The sequence below is a fragment of the Pongo abelii genome, chromosome 10 (assembly GCF_028885655.2).
Source record: "Pongo abelii isolate AG06213 chromosome 10, NHGRI_mPonAbe1-v2.0_pri, whole genome shotgun sequence".
NCBI classification, from domain to species: domain Eukaryota; kingdom Metazoa; phylum Chordata; class Mammalia; order Primates; family Hominidae; genus Pongo; species Pongo abelii.
In genome coordinates, this window is record NC_071995.2 from 33,866,378 (window position 1) to 33,887,760 (window position 21,383).

Sequence of the window (21,383 nt, forward strand, 5' to 3'; positions counted from 1 at the left end):
TTGACATGCTTTTGCTTGCAATATAGAAGATGCACACAGAAAAAAGTAATTTAAAGAGGAAATTATCCTGCACTTTTTGAATTTCAACCCATTGGTATTTAAATTTTGCTTGTTAAATTGCATGTTTTAACATATCTTTTAACAGTTAATTCAGGACAGCAGAAGAGAAACTAAAAATGTGAGTCTCTTGCTTCAGAATGGAAATGTTGGTACCTTTGGTTCTCATTGAAACACTGTCTATACCACCATTAAAGAACCTGTTTGTGTAGTGGTATCTATCTCTTGTCTGTGTTATGTTCTTAATGTTCCTTTTATCTAACCTGTGGAAGATGGCATTAAACGTTGTTTTAATTAGTAACAATAATAGGCTTTCTCACTGTTTTCTGTTACCTTCAAGAATAGTTTTAAATTCAGTATTTTGGTAGGAAATTCAGAGATTTCCTGGATTTCAGAGATGGAATTGTATTTTTGGACATTTCCTTTCCTCTTTAAAGATCTTGAGATCTGTTCAGTACTAATAGATAATCCTCTAATCTAATGCTTCTTTCTTATGCTTCCAGTTTGCACTTGTTACCCTATATATAGCTTCACATATGCTTCAGAAGCTTAAGCAAATTAAAAAAACAAACAGGGAGTCGGCCTGTGAGAGTTTGAGACTGTTTTCAATTCTTGATAACCATTTTAGGGGAAAATTAGATAATGTATAAATTATTCAGACTCATTGCTACTTCAAGATTTTCTGCCATTTAGCTCCTTTCCTTAATTATCCAGATTTAAAGTTCTGAACTTCAAATAAAGGTTTATAAATGTCTTATCTTCTCTCAGCCCACTGTGCTCAGATATTAATCAAACCATCTAAATCACTGCACAAGTTTTATTTCATTCATGACATCACACTGAATGTGCTCTCTCTCCTTAAGATTTCATTTGGTATGTCATTCATGTATAGTTAACAAACATTTAAAAATCTAATTACTCATTTTTAAGTTAATGCGTAACATAAATATACTACTTATATTTAAATGTAGTTCACCTTAACTGACATACTAAAGACAGATTTTAGCAAATATTTTGATTCAGAATGATACCCCAAACTACCATTTTTCTAACTGCCATAATCCTCTATTAAACTTATATAATCAATTTTTAGATTGTAAGATCTTAAAGAATACCTAAAAAAAACCCTCTTAAATGTTGATGAATTATGTTTTTCCATTATAAAGTCATTTTTGACTTTTAAAAGTCAAGACTAATACATTTTCTAGAAAACAAGGTACAAAAGCACTTGTGATTAATGGTAGCACTAGATTTCTTTCAGCAAATCCTTAAGAGTACAGAGGTCGAGGGGACTTCTGTTGTGTTTGTCACCTTCCGCATTTGAAACAACTCATAGTGACTGTCAGCCTAAGAATAGCAAATGTAGTCTTGCTTTTTGTTAGAGTTCTTACTTAGACCTTATGGCATTTTTGTTGACTATTAGGAATGTAAATTGACTTGAGAAATATATAAACCCTTAAGTTCAGAGACATAAGTTCATGGAACTTTTAGAGTTTAACAGTGTTTATGATTACTTAAGAAATTAAACTGAATGGCAGTTCTTTGTGCTTTTAACGAGTAGTTTTGTTTTTAAGGGCAGCATATACTTTTTCTACAATTTAGTGTTTGAAGGGTGGGAGAAGAGGAACAATTTTGAAAAGTTAGCAAATGATAAAGAAAAAAGGAATTAAATAGAACATAAATTGGTTGATGCCTTGCAAACAACTTATAGCAGAACCTCTTATTTATATAGGTCAGGGTTCCAGTTATACATGCTACCTAGTGTCTCCTTCTGACCTCATTATCTGTCTGAATAAACTTCAGATGGGTACTGGATGTATATTGACTATTGTCAAATAAAATGAACTTTGTTTTAGTTAAGGTCAGATATGATGTGGTTGGTATAGGTTTTGGAACATGTTTTTTCAGGTTGCATCTGGAGGTGGTGGGGTTGGAGATGGTGTTCAAGAACCAACCACAGGCAACTGGAGAGGAATGCTGAAAACTTCAAAAGCTGAAGAGTTATTAGCAGAAGAAAAATCAAAACCCATTCCAATTATGCCAGCCAGTCCACAAAAAGGTCATGCTGTGAATCTGCTAGATGTGGTGAGCCACGACAATTTGGTTTAGGTAATACGGTGACCAAGTTAGTAGGAAAATGATTAGACAGAAAGAACTAAAAGTCTCAAAAACTTATATAACTTTCAGATGTTAAATGCTGCCATTTCAGTGTCACAAAAGTAATATTTTTCCCCCCTCATCCCTATTTAGCCAGTTCCTGTTGCACGAAAACTATCTGCTCGGGAACAGCGAGATTGTGAGGTTATTGAACGACTCATTAAATCATATTTTCTCATTGTCAGAAAGAATATTCAAGACAGGTTAGTATTACTTAATATAAATCACAGACTCTAATGCTTCTGGACGATTCTATGATCTGTTTTGAAAAATACATGTATTTTTAAAATTTTAGGTTTTTATTCTAAATCATCAAGTGGATTTTCTGATAGTCCTTGGGTAACTTGTAGCAAGACCCATTTTGTTAACATAGAATGACTAGGACCTCATGTATCAGCTAGAAAAAGCTATTAAAAATGAGAGATTCTTTTGTTCTATCTGGCTGCCACATTTTGAGTCATTTAAGAAAATTTTTTTCCTAAATTTTAATTTAGTAGTTTCATTAATTATTTTGGCTAGTAACACTGACTTGCCTTTTTAATTTAACTTGGTTTTCCAAAGTATCAAAACGAATGTCTTTTACTAGGAAATATGTGTATTTTTTCTCATTCAGAATGTTTTTTCATGTGTCTAGTCCCTGCTGCATCTTCTCCTTCATGTTGCCTGGTATGTCATTTCATGTAGTAATAGGGAGAATATACATTTAGTTGTGTGAAGTGATCTATCAGAAAATATTCTGTATCCAGTTTTTGGTAATCTGTCAGCAGCTAAGATGAATTTTACTGCACAGAGTAATAAACAGTCTAATACTTCATATTGAAATAAATGATTTTTGTCTGTAGAACCATTTTATCTTTTTTGCTTGTAGACTTTTTAAACCTGTAGCTTGTAGTAGAAATAACAGTTCCTAGTGTTTTACACTGTGGGCCTGAAGAAAAAAATTCCATTTGTCTCCTTCATTGCCCCCATCCTCTGCAGAGGGTGTTTTTGTTTTGAGATGGAGTCTCGCTTTGTCACCCAGGCTGGGGTGCAGTGACACAGTCTTGGCCCACTTCAACCTCCGCCTTCTGGGTTCAAGCGATTCTCCTGCCTCAGCCTCCTGAGTAGCTGGGATAACAGGTGTGCACCACCATGCCCGGCTAATTTTTGTATTTTTAGTAGAGATGGGTTTCACCATGTTGGCCAGGCTGGTCTCGAACTCCTGATGTCAGGTGATCCACCTGTCTTGGCCTCCCAAAGTGCTGGGATTACAGGCGTGAGCCACTGCAACCGGCTCACTTAACGTTTTTAAGCCTCATCCATATTGTAGTATGAATCAGTACAGTCACGCATCACATAACATTTTAGTCAACAGACCACATATTTGAATGTGTTCCCATTAGATGATACCATTATTTTTGCTGTACATTTCCTATGTTTAGATACACAAATACTTACCATTGTGTTACAGTTCCCTATTCAGTACAGTAACATGCTGTACATGTTTGTAGCCTAGGAGCAATAGGCTATCCCATATAGCTTAGGCGTGTCGTAGGCTATACCATTTACGTTTGTGTAAGTACACTCTGTGATGGTCATGTAACGAAATCACTTAATAATGCATTTCTCAGAGCATATCCCTGTCATTAAGTGACGTATCTTTTTATGTGTGAATAATACTAGATTATGTAGATATACTGTGTTTAATCATTCATCAGCTGATGTTTGGGTTTTTCTCACTTGTTGGCTATTATGAATAAATGCTTATTGAAGAGTTTTGAAATAAGGATGATGAAAACAAGGTAAAGTATCGAGAACTGTTGCTTTTTTTTTTTTTTTTTGAGAGCAAGTCTCACTCTGTTGCCCAGGCTGGAGTGCAGTGGTGTGTTCTTGACTCACTGCAATCTGCGCCTCCTGGGTTCAAGTGATTCTCGTATCTCAGCCTCCCGAGTAGCTGGGATCACAGGCATGTGCCATCACACTCAGCTAATTTTTTTATTTTTAGTGCAGACGGGGTTTCACCATGTTGGCCAGGCTGCTGTCAAACTCCTGGCCTCAAGCAATCCACCCGCGTCAGCCTCCCAGAGTGCTGGGATAACAGGCATGAGCCACTGCGCCTGGCTGAGAACTGCTTTTCTTAATGTTTAATTACAGTTAAGCAAAAATCTAAAGGGCGATTATGCCATTAATGAAATATCCAAAGTAGTAGTGTTCTTACTTAACTTTATTTCATGAGGTTAGCATCTAAGCCCAAATTGTTAAAAGTAGAATTTTGGCTAAAATTCCATAATTTGGTTTTGTTTTGCAGTGTGCCAAAGGCAGTAATGCATTTTTTGGTTAATCATGTGAAAGACACTCTTCAGAGTGAGCTAGTAGGCCAGCTGTATAAATCATCCTTATTGGATGATCTTCTGACAGAATCTGAGGACATGGCACAGCGCAGGAAAGAAGCAGCTGATATGCTAAAGGTATTGTGGACCTTTTGAATCTTTATACTTGTGTAGTAGATAGAAACATTAGAAATAGTTTTAAATGCAGTTTGATTCTTGGATATATATAGTCTGTTCTAGCTAGGCTTGTTTCCTGTTGGTACTTGATAAGAATCTTTTTTTTTTTTTTCTTTGAGTGGGAGTCTGGCTCTGTTGCCCAGGCTGGAGTGCAGTGGCACAATCTCGGCTCACTGCAAGCTCCGCCTCCCAGGTTCATGCCATTCTCCTGCCTCAGCCTCCCGAGTAGCTGGGACTACAGGCGCCCACCACCACACCCGGCTAATTTTTTGTATTTTTAGTAGAGACGGGGTTTCACCATGTTAGCCAGGATGGTCTCTAACTCCTGACCTCGTGATCTGCCTGCCTCGACCTCCCAAAGTGCTAGGATTACAGGCGTGAGCCACTGTGCCTGGCCGGTACTTGATTAGATTCTAATTCCAGAGAAGATATTGGTTAGTATAAAGTGGTTAGTTATAAACCTACCACATATACATTGGAAAAATTACCCTGCATAATTTGGATTAATTTCATAACTTTATAATAGGCGTTTAAAGTTGTTTTTCCTTTAATGCAGGCATTACAAGGAGCCAGTCAAATTATTGCTGAAATCCGAGAGACTCATCTTTGGTGAAGAGAACTATGTAATACTGAGACTTTGTTGACTCAAAACTTGCTAGTTACTGCCTACCTGAGTAGAATCTTATTTATGAACTCCTGTGTATTGCAATGGTATGAATCTGCTCATGTGGAGACTGGCTATAAACTGAAAAGTGTATTCCATATTGCAGAACAAATCACACATTTAATCCAAATAATAAATGGCTGTTTCTAAAGTTTCCCAGTATATATAAAATACATCAAGTCTGTTTTGTGACAGTTTCATCTGAACTTACTTAAAAAGAACTGTTAATGTTCTAGTTGTGCAAAGCAGTTTGCCTGTGGATAAGATGACCTGTGTAATAATCTTTGTTAGTAGTCTTAAAGCTGCTGCCATAGTCCTCCAAGAAGAAAGCACCAAGACATTTCATATGACTATAATGCATGTACTATATAAGCTGATCTGGCTTTGAAAGATGTGAGTTGGCAAGTTCCTCACATAGAGTCATTGTATTCCACCTGTCCTTCAATTTAGTTTTTCTGAGCTTCTTTGCAGCCTTTGATGTGGTTTTAAGAAAGCTGAATGCACAAGAGGATCTGTGACACTGACATGGCTGTGGTGTGCATACTGTGTAGTTACATAGCCCTTCCAATTCTGGGTCCATTTGCGCTAGCAAATTAAAATATGCTTTGATTCATACTTAAACCTGAAAGCAGGAATGCCTGCATTAATTCCTACATTAAAAACAGCCATCTACCCTTGATTATCTAGAAAGACTTGGTAATGATGGCCAGTTCCTTTTAGATTTCAGAGAATCAAATGATGACCTAAATTTCCCTTAATTCGCAAATACAGTAGTAATTAAGGTACATCTCTAAAGTGGAGCACTTACACCAGGCTCTAAGACTCACTTTGAGGTGGAACTTAACTTAAAACCAATGTACTGTATGTATGCATTGGTAATAGCTACTTTTGCTTCATAGCTTCATACCAACAAAATATATTAGAATAGTATGAAAGTACTGGAGGAGCTGAAAGAAAAACACCCAAGGCCGGGCGTGGTGGCACACGCCTGTAATCCCAGCACTTTGGGAGGCCGAGGCAGGTGGATCACCTGAGGTCGGGAGTTGGAGACCAGCTTGACCAACATGGAGAAACCCCGTCTCTACTAAAAATACAAAATTGGCCGGGCGTGGTGGCGCATGCCTGTAATCCCAGCTACTCGGGAGGGTGAGGCAGGAGAATTGCTTGAACCCAGGAGGTGGAGGTTGTGGTGAGCTAAGATCGTGCCATTGCACTCCAGCCTTGGCAACAAGAGCAAAACTCCGTCTCAAAAAAAAAAAAAAACACGAAACCACCCAGATACACATACTCCTTCAGACTTACAGACCTAAGCTGCATTTATGGGGTAGTGATGAGGTTTAGAACATATACATATTTTGTTAAAATTTCCCAGATGATTCTTGGTATGAACTACTACATTATAAATTTTAAGATGTACTTAGAAATCCTGAAGACATCTAGCCCCGTCTCTAATAGACAACACATTTATATTGCAGATAGATATTAATTTTTTTTCAGTTTATGACCAGGTATTTATGAAGGACTATTGGCAGGGAAAATATGAATATGTTAACTTTAGCTTACGGCATCAATTTACTAAGGAACAACAGGCTCACCAACTGATGTCAAACATAAAAACCCCCACATCAGTCTGATACGATATGGTACTACTTTGAATCTGTTACTAGTACCATCTTGACAGAGGATACATGCTCCCAAAACGTTTGTTACCACACTTAAAAATCACTGCCATCATTAAACATCAGTTTCAAAATTATAGCCATCCGTGATTTACTTTTTCCAGATGACTACCACTATTCTAGTCCTTTGAATTTGTAAGGGGAAAAAAAACAACAAAAACTTACGATGCACTTTTCTCCAGCACATCAGATTTCAAATTGAAAATTAAAGACATGCTATGGTAATGCACTTGCTAGTACTACACACTTTGTACAACAAAAAACAGAGGCAAGAAACCTAATGGAAAGAGAAAAGCCTTCCTTTGTTGGCCCTTAAACTGAGTCGAGATCTGAAATGTAGAGATGATTTCTGACGATACCTGTATGTTCTTGCTGTGTAAATAAAATTGCTGGTATGAAATGACATTAAAGTTTGTCAAAAAATGAATTCTTAACTTTTCTCCCAGAGAAAGGGAGACAAAAGGAGCTTTTTAATACCTAAATCTACTTTGGAACATAACCGTATAGAGAAAAATTTTATGACTTTTTTCCTACCAGATTCTGACAGTTCACCAAGGTATTATAACATCTCCATTTTTGCATATGAAGACAGTGACTTGATCCAAGTAATCCAGGTAGTAAATGGCTAGAATTTGAACACTAAAGCCATGCTGTGCTGCCTGTAAGGTTTTCAAAAGAAATCTGATTAATCATTTCGTATGTGATTCACTTGATCCTCAAGGCAACAGGGATGCCATTGCCTTGATTTTTCAGATACGGAAATAGTTCTGGAGAATTAATTTGCCTCATGTTTGCAGAGCTGAACTCAGTCTTGATTCATATCCTTTAAGTTTGACCTGAAAACTTTCCTTACCTGGATACTTTTTGATATTCTCATATGATTGCATATTTGGTATAATTGGCTTTATTTTTGGGGGATTAACTTGAACTAGAAAACTGAGTTAGAAACTTCCTGAAAAGTCACGTACTGATTTTTGTACTATTCTTTCTAAAGAAACTACCTCTTACTGTAATTTCTCAAAGCAACCATGGCCTCATCTTTTTCTCCTTTTTAAGAACTACATTTGCTCCCTGAACTACAAAAAAATCAAATTTGTATTCAAAGTTTCTAATACTAGTTTTCCCATTTCTAATGTGGACACTAGAGGCCTTGTTGATTTTATAAACAACTATATAACATTAGTGAAATCGGTGCACCATACCTGATAGAAAAGCAGCTACAATTCCTTTTTTTTTTTTTTTTTTTTTTTTTGAGACAGAGTGTCACTCACTACTCATGCTGTCTCCCAGGCTGGAGTACAGTGGGGTGATCTCAGCTCACTGCAGCCTCCATCTCCTGGGTTCAAGTGATTCTCGCAGCTCAGCCTCTCGAGTAGCTGGGGTTACAGGTGCCTGCAACCACATCTGGCTAATTTTTATATTTTCAGTAGAGACGGGGTTTCGCCCTGTTGGCCAGGTTGGTCTCAAACTCCTGGCCTCAAGCGATTTACCCAGCATGGCCTCCCGAAGTGCTGGGATTACAGGTGTGAGCCACCGTGCCCAGCCTCACAATTCCTTACACTACTACTTTTTCATTGTTCCTCATCACTACAAAAAGGAGAGCAGGAAGAGTAAGATAGGAAAGCCAGCATTTCTTTCTCTTCTGAAGTATAATTTTAAAAAGAGATTAACCCTGAAAATCATGGTTTTCTATGGTAATCAAGGTTTGTACATCAGAAAATAAAACATCCCATCATTAAACAAATATTTATTAACCGGTCCATAAAAATAATGAAGTTACTCACACTGAGTCCTAGTCCATTCTGTTTTTCTGATTTGCATAAGCAAAGGTCTAAGTTCTGGAGCCAACCTTCAGAGGTCTTGAGAATGAATGATGGGTAAGTTTATTTGGACAACCAGAAGGACTTTTCATCATAACTGAAGCCATTTTATAATGTAGAAATTTCTTTTTCCTATTTTAAGTAAGGAAAGTCCATTCTTGAGAATATGTTGTCCAACAATTAAAACACTCTCAGGATTTGTTACTTGTTGGTGATTTATGCTGACTCCGCCTTCTGTTATCATTCGATATCTAAAAAATAGAAACGTTTAGTAAGTAAAGAGATCCAATCACTGTTGATCTGTCCCCCAAAAAAGACTGTTTCACTTAGAGGCTCTCCAATTGATAAGATTTCATTTGGCACTGGACTGTTACCTTCATGTTTGCTCTATTATTAATAGATTCTGCCTCTTTGTTTTTTGTTGTTTGTTTTTGAGACAGTCTTGCTCTGTAGCCCAGGCTGGCATGATCTCAGCTCACTGCAACCTCCGCCTCCTGTGTTCTAAGTGATTCTCCTGCCTCAGCCTCCAGAGTAGCTGCAATTACAGGTGCACGCCACCACATCTGGCTAATTTTGTATTTTCAGTAGAGACGGGTTTTGCCATGTTGGCCGGGCTGGTCTCAAACTCCCGACCTCAGGTGATCCACCTGCCTTGGCCTCCCAAAGTGCTGGGATTACAGGTGTGAACCACTGCGCCTGGCTGGAATTTACGCCTTGCATCTGCTCTTTTAAAGACTCCGTCTCAAGAAAAAAAAAAGACCTAGGAGAAGTTGTCCTAGGAGCTCACTGGGTAGGTGAGGGCTGAACATTTCACTGAAAAAAGAGATAATTAAACTGGGAGTGAAGCTACCTTGACAATCAGGGCAGGAAACATGGGAGCAGCCAGAAAGAGGTGAGATCTGAGAAGACAGGGCTACAGCATGGCTAGATCTTGGAAGTCCTTAAGAAAGATAAATGGTGGTTTTCTCTCATCTGAATGTGTTACCAAATAAAATTAAGAAACAACTACTGGACATGGTTTTAAAGATATTTTTATACCTTTATTTTTGGGTAGCGACGGAGTCTCACTACATCCTTGCCCACACAAATCTCAAACTCCTGGACCCAAGCAATCCTCCCGCCCTCGGCCTCCCAAAGTGCTGGGATTACAAGTGTGAGCCACCATACCTGGCCATGGACATGGGTTTACAAAACTCATCAGTAAAAGATTTTCTACTTAAGGCCAGATTCCTTTCTTTTAGGAAGTATTATTTTATGCTGTCTGCTAGTTTCCAGATCATGTTCTATGTTTAATTTAAATGCACCAAACCTATTTAGCTTATATAATATAAAAAATAATAATAATCAGTATTACTTAGAGCCCTGGCTAAATCAGATGTGGTGTCATCTTCAGTAGTGGTAAAGCTTCCAGTATTAGCGAACACACTATAGTAAAGTTCAGAAGAAAACGAAATCTCCTTCCATAGTAAGGAAAATTATTTGTCTCACTGACGTACTGTAGGGAAGTACATGACACCAGCCTCAAATTCACTGTGTGTTAAACCAGCAGATGAGGGAATCACTAAGGTGGAGTGGCAGGTGATGATAAGGGAGACAATGGGTGCTTTCTCCAGGCAGAATAGTCTAGGACTCTTTAGGACAGAGGCAAACAATCCAAGACAGTTGAAAGAGAACAGCAACTATAGCAAATGTCATTCATAATCATGGCCATGATATGGCTGATAACCATTTGACTTATGTGTGAACTCCTGTAAAAGAGGCACCTGGGGGTCTTCTGGCTACCCAACACTTCCTTCCACCTCACTGTTCATTTAAAAATGGATAAGCATCAATTATATGCCGAATTCTTTTTTGTGAAAAACCTTATTTATTCCTTAATACCTCATAACTGATTAACGAAAATATTCTACACAATTCCTGAATAGAAAATGCAATTCTCAAGGGGATTATTATATAGTTTACAGTAATAGTCTTATGACGTCAGTAGGTTAGTGCAAAAGTACTTGTGGTTTTGGCCATTATATGCTCATTTCATTTTCAGAAATTCAGTTAATACTATAGATAGGTTAGGTAACCTTTCCCATCCCCGAATATAAAGAGGATACAGACTATGAGAGGGGCTGTGTTAATCTGTTACATAGGGCCTCTGTTTCTGCATCCCTCTAAAATTGTGACCATATCCCTAAGCCATACACTGATGCCAGCATATTTACTGAACATGTCCCTCAAATGCACTTTTCCAGTGTTGGAGGAAAGACTGGGTTAGATATAATAAGAGACAGTATAGAAGTATTGTACTATTATAGAAAATATAAAGTATTTTCAACAATAAGTACTCTCAGGCTATACTTTATTCTTGAACTAAACTAACTTTTCTAAGGAAGAGATGCCACCAAAGCATTATCAGGAAAACATCCTCTCTGGAAACACATGCTGTGAACTGTAACATTTTATTTATTTATTTTTTGAGACAGAGTCTCGCTCTCTGTCGCCCAGGCTGGAGTGCAGTGGTGGGATCTCTGCTCACTGTAAGCTCTGCCTCCCGGGTTGACGCCATTCTCCTGCCTCAGCCTCCCGAGTAGCTGGGACTACAGGCGCCCACCACCATGCCTGGCTAATTTTTTGTATTTTTAGTAGAGACGGGGTTTCACCGTGTTAGCCAGGATGGTCTCGATCTCCTGACCTCGTGATCTGCCCGCCCCAGCCTCCCAACGTGCTGGGATTACATGCGTGAGCCACTGCTCCCGGCCTTGTGAACTGTAACATTTAATGGTGAATTAACTGTAAATCTAAAAGTTAAATAATCTTACCCTCGGGGGCCATCTGGAATGGCATTTGCTTTGCGGCAGGTATCTAGGACATTTGTTCCAGGATCGAGAAAAAATTCAGAAAATGGAGCTTCTTTAAACAACTCTTTTAACTCCTCATCAGACATGACCTCCAGTGCATCTATGCTACTGTGATAAAGGGCTTGTGTACACCTGAAAAACACATTTTAAGAGCCACATCATATAAATGTTTATTCAAATACATGTTCTAATACCAATTAACCAATTATAGAATGTCCAAGTTCTAGACTAAAAGTTTTTTTTTTTTTTTTTTTGAGATGGAGTCTTGCTTTGTTGCTCTGGCTGGATTGCAATGGTGCGATCTTGGCTCACTGCAACCTCTGCCTCCCAGGTTCAAGCGATTCTCCTGCCTCAGCCTCCTGAGTAGCTGGGATTACAGGTGTGTGCCACCACGCCCAGCTAATTTTTGTGTTTTTAGTAGAGATGGGGTTTCACCATGTTGGTCAGGCTGGTCTTGAACTCCTGACCTCGTGATCCGCCCACCTCGACCTCCCAAAGTGCTGGGATTACAGGCGTGAGCCACCGCGCCCGGCACAGACTAAAAGTTTTTTAAACATCTATCTGGTATAATTCATAAACTTAATTCAAGATAATCCTTCTTTCCAATAAACAGGGGCTATTTTAAATTGCTAAGTCAAATACTGACAGTCCTTGTGATAAATATCAAGATAACCCTAAAACAGCATACTCCGACTTTTCTCATGTCCATCCACTGAATAACTATCAAGTGTTAATTATACTAAACTACTACCTTTTAGCAGAATCCAATCCTTCTCGTCCATGAACAAGCTTTGTTACTTCTGCTGCCAGTCGTTTCTGAGGACCCCGCCTTTCTGGCTCTTTGACATGCAGCTGCATGATATGATCAATTTCTGGAAGGGGCAGGAAAGTGAACAGCTTCAGGTACCTTTGAGACAAAAAATAGTTACACTTATATCACATACCTAATTTTTATCTCCAGCTCCTCTACCCTTTAAGGTTATCCTGCTTACTTTTAAATATGAAACAAACATACAGAAATGTACTGAACGTAGTAGGTCCCATGCACACATCACCCAGATTTAAGGTGTTACTATTTTGGCATCTTTGTTTTCAATTTCTTTTTTTTTTTTGAGATGGGGGTCTTGCTGTTGCCCAGGCTGGAGTGCAGTGGCATGATCATGGCTCACTGTAACCTCAACCTCCTGGGCTCAAGCAATTCTACCAACTCAGCCTCCCAAGTAGCGGGGACCACAGGCTTGTGCCACCACACCTGGCTAATTTTTAAATTTTTTTGTAAAGACAGGGTCTCCCGTGTTGCCCAGGCTGGTCTCAAACTCCTGGGCTCAAGCGATCCTCTTGTCTCAGCCTCCCAAAGTGTTGGGATTATGGGCGTGAGCCACCACGCCCAGCTTCATATTTCCTTTTTAAAAGGAACAAAATAGGCATAGGTGAAGGCCGCAGTCTAATCACATTCCGTTCCTTGCCCCCAGAGATGACCATAAATCTAAGTTTACGTGCTGCCATCCTTCCCAAGCATGTTTTTATACTTTTATGTGCATGTGGCCATAAAAGAAAGTACTGTGTAACTTTAAAAACTGATATAAATCATGCTCTGCATAATGATGTTTCTGTCAATGATGGACTGCATATAACCGCGGCCCCCAACCTTTTTGGCACCAGGAGGCGGCGGGGAGGGGAGGTGGTTTCAGAATGAAACTTCCACTTCAGATCATCAGGCATTTGTTGGATCCTCATAAGGAATGCGCAACCTAGATCTCTTGCATGTGCAGTTCACAATAGGGTTTGTGCCCTATGAGAATCTAATGCCACCGCGGATCTGACAGGAGATGGAACCCAGGTGGTAATGCTCGCTCGCCTGCCACTCAGCTCCTGTTGTGTGGCCCTGTTCCTAATAGGCCATGGACTGGTACAGTCCAACAGTGGTTCATAACATTATAATACCATAGTTTACTGTACCTTTTCTATGTTTACATATACAAACACTTACCCTCACGTTATCACTGCCTTCAGTATTTAGTACAGTAATGAGCTGTACACGTCGTTTCTACCCTGGGAGCAACAGGGTACACTGTATAGCCTAGGTGTGTAGTAGGCTATGCTATCTATGTTTGTGTAGGGACACTCTACGATATTTGCAATGATGAAATCACCTAACAACACACTTCCCAGAATGTATCCCTATTGTTAAGTGATATATGACTATAATATCATCCTATATGTACTCTCTTTTTCTTTGATGAAATATATATAACACAGAAAAAAGTACATTATTCGCAAAGATATAGCTTAATGAATCAAAAAACATGTACGTAACATCACCATGGTCAAGAAATACAGTATTGGGCTGGGTGCAGTGGCTCATGCCTGTAATCCCAGCACTTTGGGAGACCAAGGCGGGCGGATCACGAGGTCAGGAGATCGAGACCAGCCTGACCAGCATGGTGAAACCCCATCTCTACTAAAAAATACAAAAAAAGTCCCAGCTACTCAGAAGGCTGAGGCTTGAACCCGGGAGATGGAGGTTGCAGTGAGCCGAGATCGTGCCATTGCACTCCAGCCTGGTGACACAGTGAGACTCCATCTCAAATTTAAAAAAAAAAAAAAAGAAAGAAAAGAAAAAGACAGTATTGCCCCTACCCAAGAATGCACAAATATATCACACACCCCTCCAAGTTAATCACTATTTTGCCTTTCATAGTAATCACTTCCTTGTCTTTCTTGATACTTTGAACATCTCAGCATGCCTCCCTTAAGAGCATCACTTAATTTTGCCTGTCTTTAAGATTTTATATAAAAGGAATCATACAGAATTTATTTTCTGGCACATTGATATGTTTAGGAGAGTCATCCATGATGCTGCATGTACAACATTCCATGCTATGATTATCCTACAATGTGTTTATTTTTCTGTGAACTTTTGTGCTGTTTCTACTTTTAGACAATTGCTATTACTGCTGCTCTGAATAGCCTCATATACCTCTGTTGGTGCACACGTGCATTAATTTCTGTTGGATATATGCCCAGAAGAGGAACTGCTGGATCACAGGTTATGTGCACATTTAGCTTCAGTAGGTACTGCCAAATGTTTTCCCAAAGTGGTTCTATACGTTTATTCTCCCACCACCTTGAACATTCTTGCCAGCACTTGGTTCTGCCAACTCTTTTGTTTAGCCATTCTGGAGGATGCATAATGGTATCCACTATGCCCTTTATCTTGTATTTTTCTTCTCAGTATGAAGGCCAAGCACTTTTTTATATGTTTTTGGCCTTTGGATAGGATCTTTGTGAAGCACCTGTTCAAGTCTCTTTCCATTGTTCTGCTGGGTTGTCTTTTTCTCACTGGCTTAGAGAAATTTCTTTTTTAACATTAAAATAACTATGTTCAAGATAGTATTTACACAGTTTTTTCATTTTTTAATTTTTAAAATTATTTAAATTTTTTTGTGGGTATATAGGTGTATATATTTATGGGGTACATGAGATGTTTTGATACAGGCATGCAATGTGAAATAAGAAATTCTTTATATTAATTTGAATACAAGCCCTTTATCATTTAGATACATGTGTTGAAAATATCTTCTCCCACTCTTAACAGTGACTTATGATGAACAGATCTTATTTTTAATTTAGTCTAACTTATCAATCTCTTCCTTTTGTGACCTGTTTAAGAATCTTTATCTTAAAGTCATAAAGGCATTTTCCTATTTATCTAAAAGCTTTATTGTTTTGTATTTTAATATAGATTTAGGTCTATAATCTACCTGGAATTGACTTTTGTGTACTATGTAAGGTTAAGTTTCATTTTTTTCACCCACAAAGACATCTAACTAATGGAGCAATATTCACTGAAGACTGTCTTCCCAAACTACAATGCCACCTTTGCCAGGGATAAGGAGACCATATATGCTAGAGTGTGTCTGGATTCTCTAATCTGTGCCATTGGTCTCTTAACTTGACATTTAAACGTGTACCTTTAAACCTAAAGGTCATTATTAGAAATAATGAGTTTGGCAGAGTTGCTAGATTTAAAGGTAATATATATAAAGTAACTGTATTTCTATACACCAGAACCAGATAGAAAATGCAATTTTCAAAAAGATTATCTAAATTCTCTAGGCCAGGTGTGGTAGCTCAAGCCTGTAATCCCAGCACTTTGAGAGGCTGAGGAAGATGGATCACTTGAGGTCAGGAGTTTGAGACCAGCCTGGCCAACATGGCGAAACCCTGCCTCTACAAAAATACAAAAATTAGCTGGGCATGGTGGCACATGCCTGTAGTCCCAGCTACTCAGGAGAATCACTTGAACCCAGGAAGCGGAGGTTGCAATGAGCCAAGATTATGCCACTACACTCTAGCCTGGGCAACAAAGTGAGACACTGTCTCAAAAAAAAAAAAAGATTATCAATTCTCAATACATCAAAACCCCAGGACTATATCGTCAAACATTCTAGGACTAAATCTAAAGAGAAAAAAAACACAATTACTGAAATTTTGTAATAAGGCATGATAATCTTCCACTCTGTTCTTCAAAAACATCTTGGCCAATCTTAGCCCTTTTTATTTCTATGTCAATCTTACAATGAGCTTGTCAAGTTCCACAAAAAGCCGGTTTAGATATGGTTGGCGCTGTACTAAATGTAGATCAAATCCAGAACTGGTATCTTGGCTGGGTGCGGGGGCTCATGCTGTAATCCCAGCACTTTGGGAGTCCGAGGCAGGTTTATCGCTTGAGTCCAGGAGTCTGAGACCAGCCTGGGGAACATGGTGAAACTCCACCATTACTAAAAAAAATACAAAATTAGCTGGGCATGGTGGTGTGCACCTGAGCCTGGGAATTTCAGGCTACAGTGAGCCAAGATTGTGCCACTACACTCCAGCCTGGGCAATGGGAGTGAGATTCTGTTTCAAAAAATACAAAAAAGAACTGATATTATTTTTGTACTATGAATATGGTCTAACTCTCCATTTACGTAGGTCTTTATTTTGCTCAATAGCATCTTTTAATATTTTGCCGGAAAGTCATATACTTTTTAAGTCTTAAAGAATTATTCCTAGATTACTTTCATGTTACAGAGCATCAAAGTATTTTTTTCACTTTTTGTTGCAGGTATATTTGTTTCTCATTAATTCATAATCTTCCAAGAGTTTAAGGCAATTTGATTTAAGGAGAAAATCATTTCTTAAGAGGATCTTTAAAATCATATTTGTGAGAGAAGAGAGACAAAGGAAAAATAAGGGTAGTCAAGTTTAAGATGAAAGGAGTGAAAAAACTAGAATATGCAGGTGATAAAATCCTAAGAATTTGCTATAGATCAAAAAGTTGGCTCTACATTTTCTAGCCACCCACTGTGATTTTTCTGCTTTAACCAACAAAGTGTTTAACTTTAGAACACAGTAAAAGTTAGTCTTCTATGATGTAATGGTTTATGTGCAGACAAACTACGTTAAAAACAAAAAAACTATAAAATGTACATAGATTCAATGGCTAAAATTACATCATGAGTTTATGGTGTCAATTTTTCTCAGCCCATTATTCAGAACTCACCTTTCCACTGAATCGTCTGGTTGCCTGACGAAGAACTGATACAATTCAAATGGAGATGTCTTATCTCTGTTTAGCCAAACAGCGTTGCCAGCAGACTTTCCCAGCTTTGCTCCAGTTGTACTTGTAATTAGAGGAACGGTGATTCCAAATACATCTTCTCCAGTCAACCTATGCATAAAGAACTATTTCATTATGTGCCTCAAGCACAAGTGGTGGTAGGTTCTACTGTTCACCTTCCAGATTTCTTTCTGGTTACTTGCTCCAGGAAAACTTCCTTGACCTCCTAAATCTGAATTCTTGTCCCTCTTACATACTGTTACAGTACTCACTCTATTCATTCTGAATCTCATGAGTGGTTCCAGGCAGGTTCTAGGCAGGCCAAGGGGAAGTGCTACATAACAATGGACTAGAGATTTTGAAAGGCTGAGTGGGAAGGAGAAAACTGGGTGAAGGGGTGTCAGGAAGAGACACTAAAGGAAATGTTCTAAACGCCTTTTAAACATGTGCTTTGCTCTGTAGCACATGAGCTAGCCCTATCCTTCACCTCTCTCAAGAAAATGCTATTAGACCCGCATTACTTGTCAATTATTTGGAGTTGAAAAAACTTTTTGAGATACCAACCAAGGACTAACACTAGTTTCATGGAGGGTGCAGAGCTAAAGCAGAGGCTAGCTACTCAAGGAGACCCAGTCACGTTCTGGTATAAACACACAAAAGCTGTTTCTCTAATTAGAGAGGACGACTTAGGGAAAGCAAAACAGATCGACCAAATCTTCACTAGTGGTCTGTTTCCTTCTTTTTTTTTTTGAGACGAGTCTTCCTCTGTTGCCCCAGGCTGGAGTGCAGTGGCGCGATCTCGGCTCACTGCAACCTTCGCCTCCCGGGTTCAAGAGATTCTCCTGCCTCGGCCTCCCGAATAGCTGGGATTACAGGCGTGCATCACCACGCCCAGCTAATTTTTAGAATACACAGTTTAATCTTAATACCCTTAATTCACCCCTTTAGTTCTTATTAGCCAGTGTTATTAACGCCATTATAGAGCCTTAATGGGGATAAAACCAACAAGAGCTGGAACGAAGGGCAGCAACTACAATCCTAAGAGTGAATCACAGGCTACTAGTGTGTAAATTATTTGGTCCCAGGATTTCCCCAAGGTCTAAAGGCACTTACTTGTTGATGAACTCATATCCGGACATGATGTTGCCTAGTTGATCAGATCCGCCCAGCTGGACCCTGCATCCATAATGCTGGAAGAGGTAATAGAAGTCATAGGCCTGGAGCACCTGGTAAAAGAACTCGGCCAAGCTCATGCCCTCGGGGCTCTTGAGCCGCAGCTGCACGCTCTGCCGGCTCAGCAGCGTCCCCATGCGGAAGTGACCCCCCACTGCCGCCAGGAAGTCCACCAGGTGCTGCTTCTGGTACCAGGCCGAGTTGTCTAGCACAGTGAAGCTGCCCCAGGAGCGCCCATCAGTGAAAAGCTGCTGATGATTAGCCGCCAGGGCCTCAAGCCCTAGGCGCAGGGCGCGCGCATTGGCTCGCACGCGCTCTGTCTCCAGCGCCTCGCGTTCCTTGGTACGGCCGCTCGGGTCTCCCAGGCGCGCCGTGGCGCCTCCCACCAGCGCGATCACGTTGTGGCCCGCTCGCTGCAAATGAAACAGGCCCAACAGCGCAAGTAGATGACCCACATGAAGCGAGTCTGCCGTGGGGTCGAAGCCACAGTAAATGGTTTGGGGAAAACTCGCCGTGCCACGGTCGAAGAGCTCTGGGAGCTCTATTTTCGTCCCCGTCTCCGGGAAGAAGTCCTTGAACAGACCTCGAGCCTTCTGCGCTGCCAGTAACCCCTGAGCGCCCGAGTGGGCCTTACGCAGCCCCAAGGGCAAGAATACTGAGAGATTTAGGGTACCAGACCAACGGCCCCAGGAAAGGGACCGCAAGATGGGCGCCGCCATCTTGGTGGCGGCACGAAGGGAATGCTGGGATTGCAGAGGCCCCGCCACGCCCACCTACTTACAGCTCCTAGGAAAGGTGCTTCAGTGTTTTTCTGCGCATGCCTGAGACGGTTACGTAGTTACGGAACTTGCGCTCTCAGCAGTTGAGTCCCGACTCCAAGTGGCGATTCCGCCTCAGAGCCTTGGCCTTACGTTTCCTGAAACTTAATTTCCCCATACGCAGTGTGGATCTGCTTATGATAGTTCCTACCTCATAAGGCTGTTGTGAGCCTTAAAGCATTTGGCACATAACGCTTCACAAATGTTAACTTGTATTTAAATTTTCACGTAAAAGGATTGTGATGCGCAAGTTCTTTGAAGACTTGGTTCCATGCAAAATGCTGCCCACAGGTTGAGAAAGGTTAGGAATTGGTTTAACTTCAAGGAGAGAGAGGGAGTTGCTGTTGAGACGCAAGCAATTTCATAGTACCGATTCCCTAATTGCATCTCAGTCCCCAGTATTCATCAGCTCTTCCAGGAGGTGGCAGTCTTGTCCAAGGTATAGCAAGAAAAACTCAGTGCAATAAAGTACATGCATCAAGTCCTGTGGTTTGTTTATTTATTTTAAATACCGTTAACTAGGTTGGGACACAGCTTAGCATGAGTGGATTCAAATTAGTAATCACATCGTGCAGCGTGACAGGTGCTCTGAATACTTACCAGGGATGAGGTTCTTATTGGCAGCTGGCTGGCAGGTGATCTAGCTTCAAAATCCCATGTTAGAGCCTGATTTCTAGGACCGCTTTCAAAATCATCTTAGGTAGAATTCCCTGGACTCTGAGTTGGGGGGAGACTGGTTTGCAGGAGGGTAATTGGAGTGTGCTCTTAAGAACAACACCTATAATGGAGTGAGGGAGGCCGGGTTGGGCGGAGGGAGAAAGAAGTTGAACTGTGAACAATTTGTAATAAAGGCCTCAGGCAATCCAATAACGGCTCTGGAGCCGGGATTTCCTTTCAGAGTCATACTGAATTGAGACCAGAGGGCAGACCTTTAGACCCTCTTACTGACTGCTCATTAAATGTGGGATGTTTCTGGGGAGGAAGCAAAACGCTGGGTAAGGCTTTTGGAGAGTGAGAGGTGCAGGAAGGGACTCAGCTGTGAGCAATAAGCAACCAACACTCCAGCAGCTGGGGGATTGAGTGCGTTGGTCCTGGGGCTGGGATCTGGGCCATGTTCCAAATCATTCCCTACAGGACTTTTTCATTTTTTAACGTTATAAAGTCATCTAACAAAATGAAAACTTATTTTAATAATTAGTCTCTTTGCATGTATAATTATCAGTGTATTAGTTTCTCATTGCCAAATAGTAACTTCAATGGGATTTTGAGATACTCATTCAATAGACTATTAAACATACTCCCAACTGCTTAAGAAAATAGAGTGTGTTCTTTCATGTTATTATTCAAAATATCTTAAAATTTGCAATCATAACCTGTAGATCTGCAGTCTTTTTTTTTTTTTCTAAATGTCACTCTGTTGTCCACACTGGAGTGCCGTGGCAGGATCATGGTTCACTGCAGCCTTGAACTCCTAGGCTCCAGCGATCTTCCTGCCTCAGCCTCCCAAGTAGCTGGCACTACAGGGGTGGACTACCATGCTTGGCTAATTTTTATTTTTTATTTTTGTAGAGACAGGGGTCTCACTGTATTGCCCAGGCTGGTCCTAAACTCCTGGCCTCAAACGAGCTTTCCACATCTGCCTCCCAAAGTGTTGGGATTACAGGCATGAGCTACTTTGCAAGGCCAATCTGCAGTCATTTGGTCCACCACTTTGATCAGGGACAGATTTCAGTAGGTATGGCAGGAAATTCTCCTGAGCACATGTAAGGAAACTCACGTCTGGGCCACTTGTGACCTGAAAACCAAAAAACTCAAAAGAGCTGTAGTGAAAGTAAAGTTAGTTTATTCAAGATGCCAGCAACCCTGGGGGAGGCAGTGAGCTAGCGTTCAAAGACCACCTCTGGTTTTTAAGGGCAATTAAGAGAAAGGATGATCAAAAGATTTTTGTGAAACGTGTGCAGTCTCAGGTCGGCAGTAAATCATTGCTTTCTTGGTCAATATTTTGTGGCTTTCTGCAGGTACCATCAGCCTATTCTTACTAGGTCGGTCAGCCCATTCACAGGGAGGCTCATCTA

The 21,383-nt window shown here is 40.2% G+C and overlaps 2 protein-coding genes across 13 annotated transcripts in view; one reads left to right on the top strand and one right to left on the bottom strand.

Annotated features, from left to right (window-relative positions):
• The window catches only part of DNM1L (dynamin 1 like), a 64,759-nt gene extending 57,311 nt beyond the window's left edge, over positions 1–7,448 (top strand). For 6 of the 12 annotated variants that reach the window (XM_024257446.3, XM_024257444.3, XM_054527091.2 and 3 more), the window contains 5 exons: positions 146–178; positions 1,966–2,142; positions 2,308–2,417; positions 4,502–4,661; positions 5,257–7,448. In XM_024257446.3, the coding sequence (XP_024113214.2) occupies positions 146–178; positions 1,966–2,142; positions 2,308–2,417; positions 4,502–4,661; positions 5,257–5,313 (537 nt within the window). In that variant the 3' untranslated portion in view covers positions 5,314–7,448. The remainder of the gene's footprint in view (positions 1–145; positions 179–1,965; positions 2,143–2,307; positions 2,418–4,501; positions 4,662–5,256) is intronic. The other 6 variants (XM_024257448.3, XM_054527090.2, XM_024257450.3 and 3 more) reach the window with 1 other exon arrangement.
• A 1,327-nt stretch (positions 7,449–8,775) lies between these two features.
• YARS2 (tyrosyl-tRNA synthetase 2) lies at positions 8,776–19,787 on the bottom strand. The gene is made up of 5 exons (XM_002823091.5): positions 18,431–19,787; positions 17,261–17,428; positions 12,464–12,619; positions 11,674–11,844; positions 8,776–9,114 (listed from the first exon to the last, which is right to left on the bottom strand). The coding sequence occupies exons 1-5, from the start codon at positions 19,207–19,209 to the stop codon at positions 8,955–8,957; spliced, it is 1,434 nt and encodes a 477-aa protein (XP_002823137.2). The 5' UTR covers positions 19,210–19,787; the 3' UTR covers positions 8,776–8,954.
• Between the last annotated feature and the right edge of the window lie 1,596 nt (positions 19,788–21,383).

Coding starts and splice junctions, on each gene's coding strand:
- YARS2 (XM_002823091.5), bottom strand. CDS start 19,209: ATGGCGGCGCCCATCTTGCGGTCCCTTTCCTGGGGCCGTTGGTCTGGT. Junction 17,429..18,430: donor GGATATGAGTTCATCAACAA/GTAAGTGCCTTT, acceptor CTTTATGCATAG/GTTGACTGGAGAAGATGTAT. Junction 11,845..12,463: donor GGATTGGATTCTGCTAAAAG/GTAGTAGTTTAG, acceptor TGTGTTTTTCAG/GTGTACACAAGCCCTTTATC.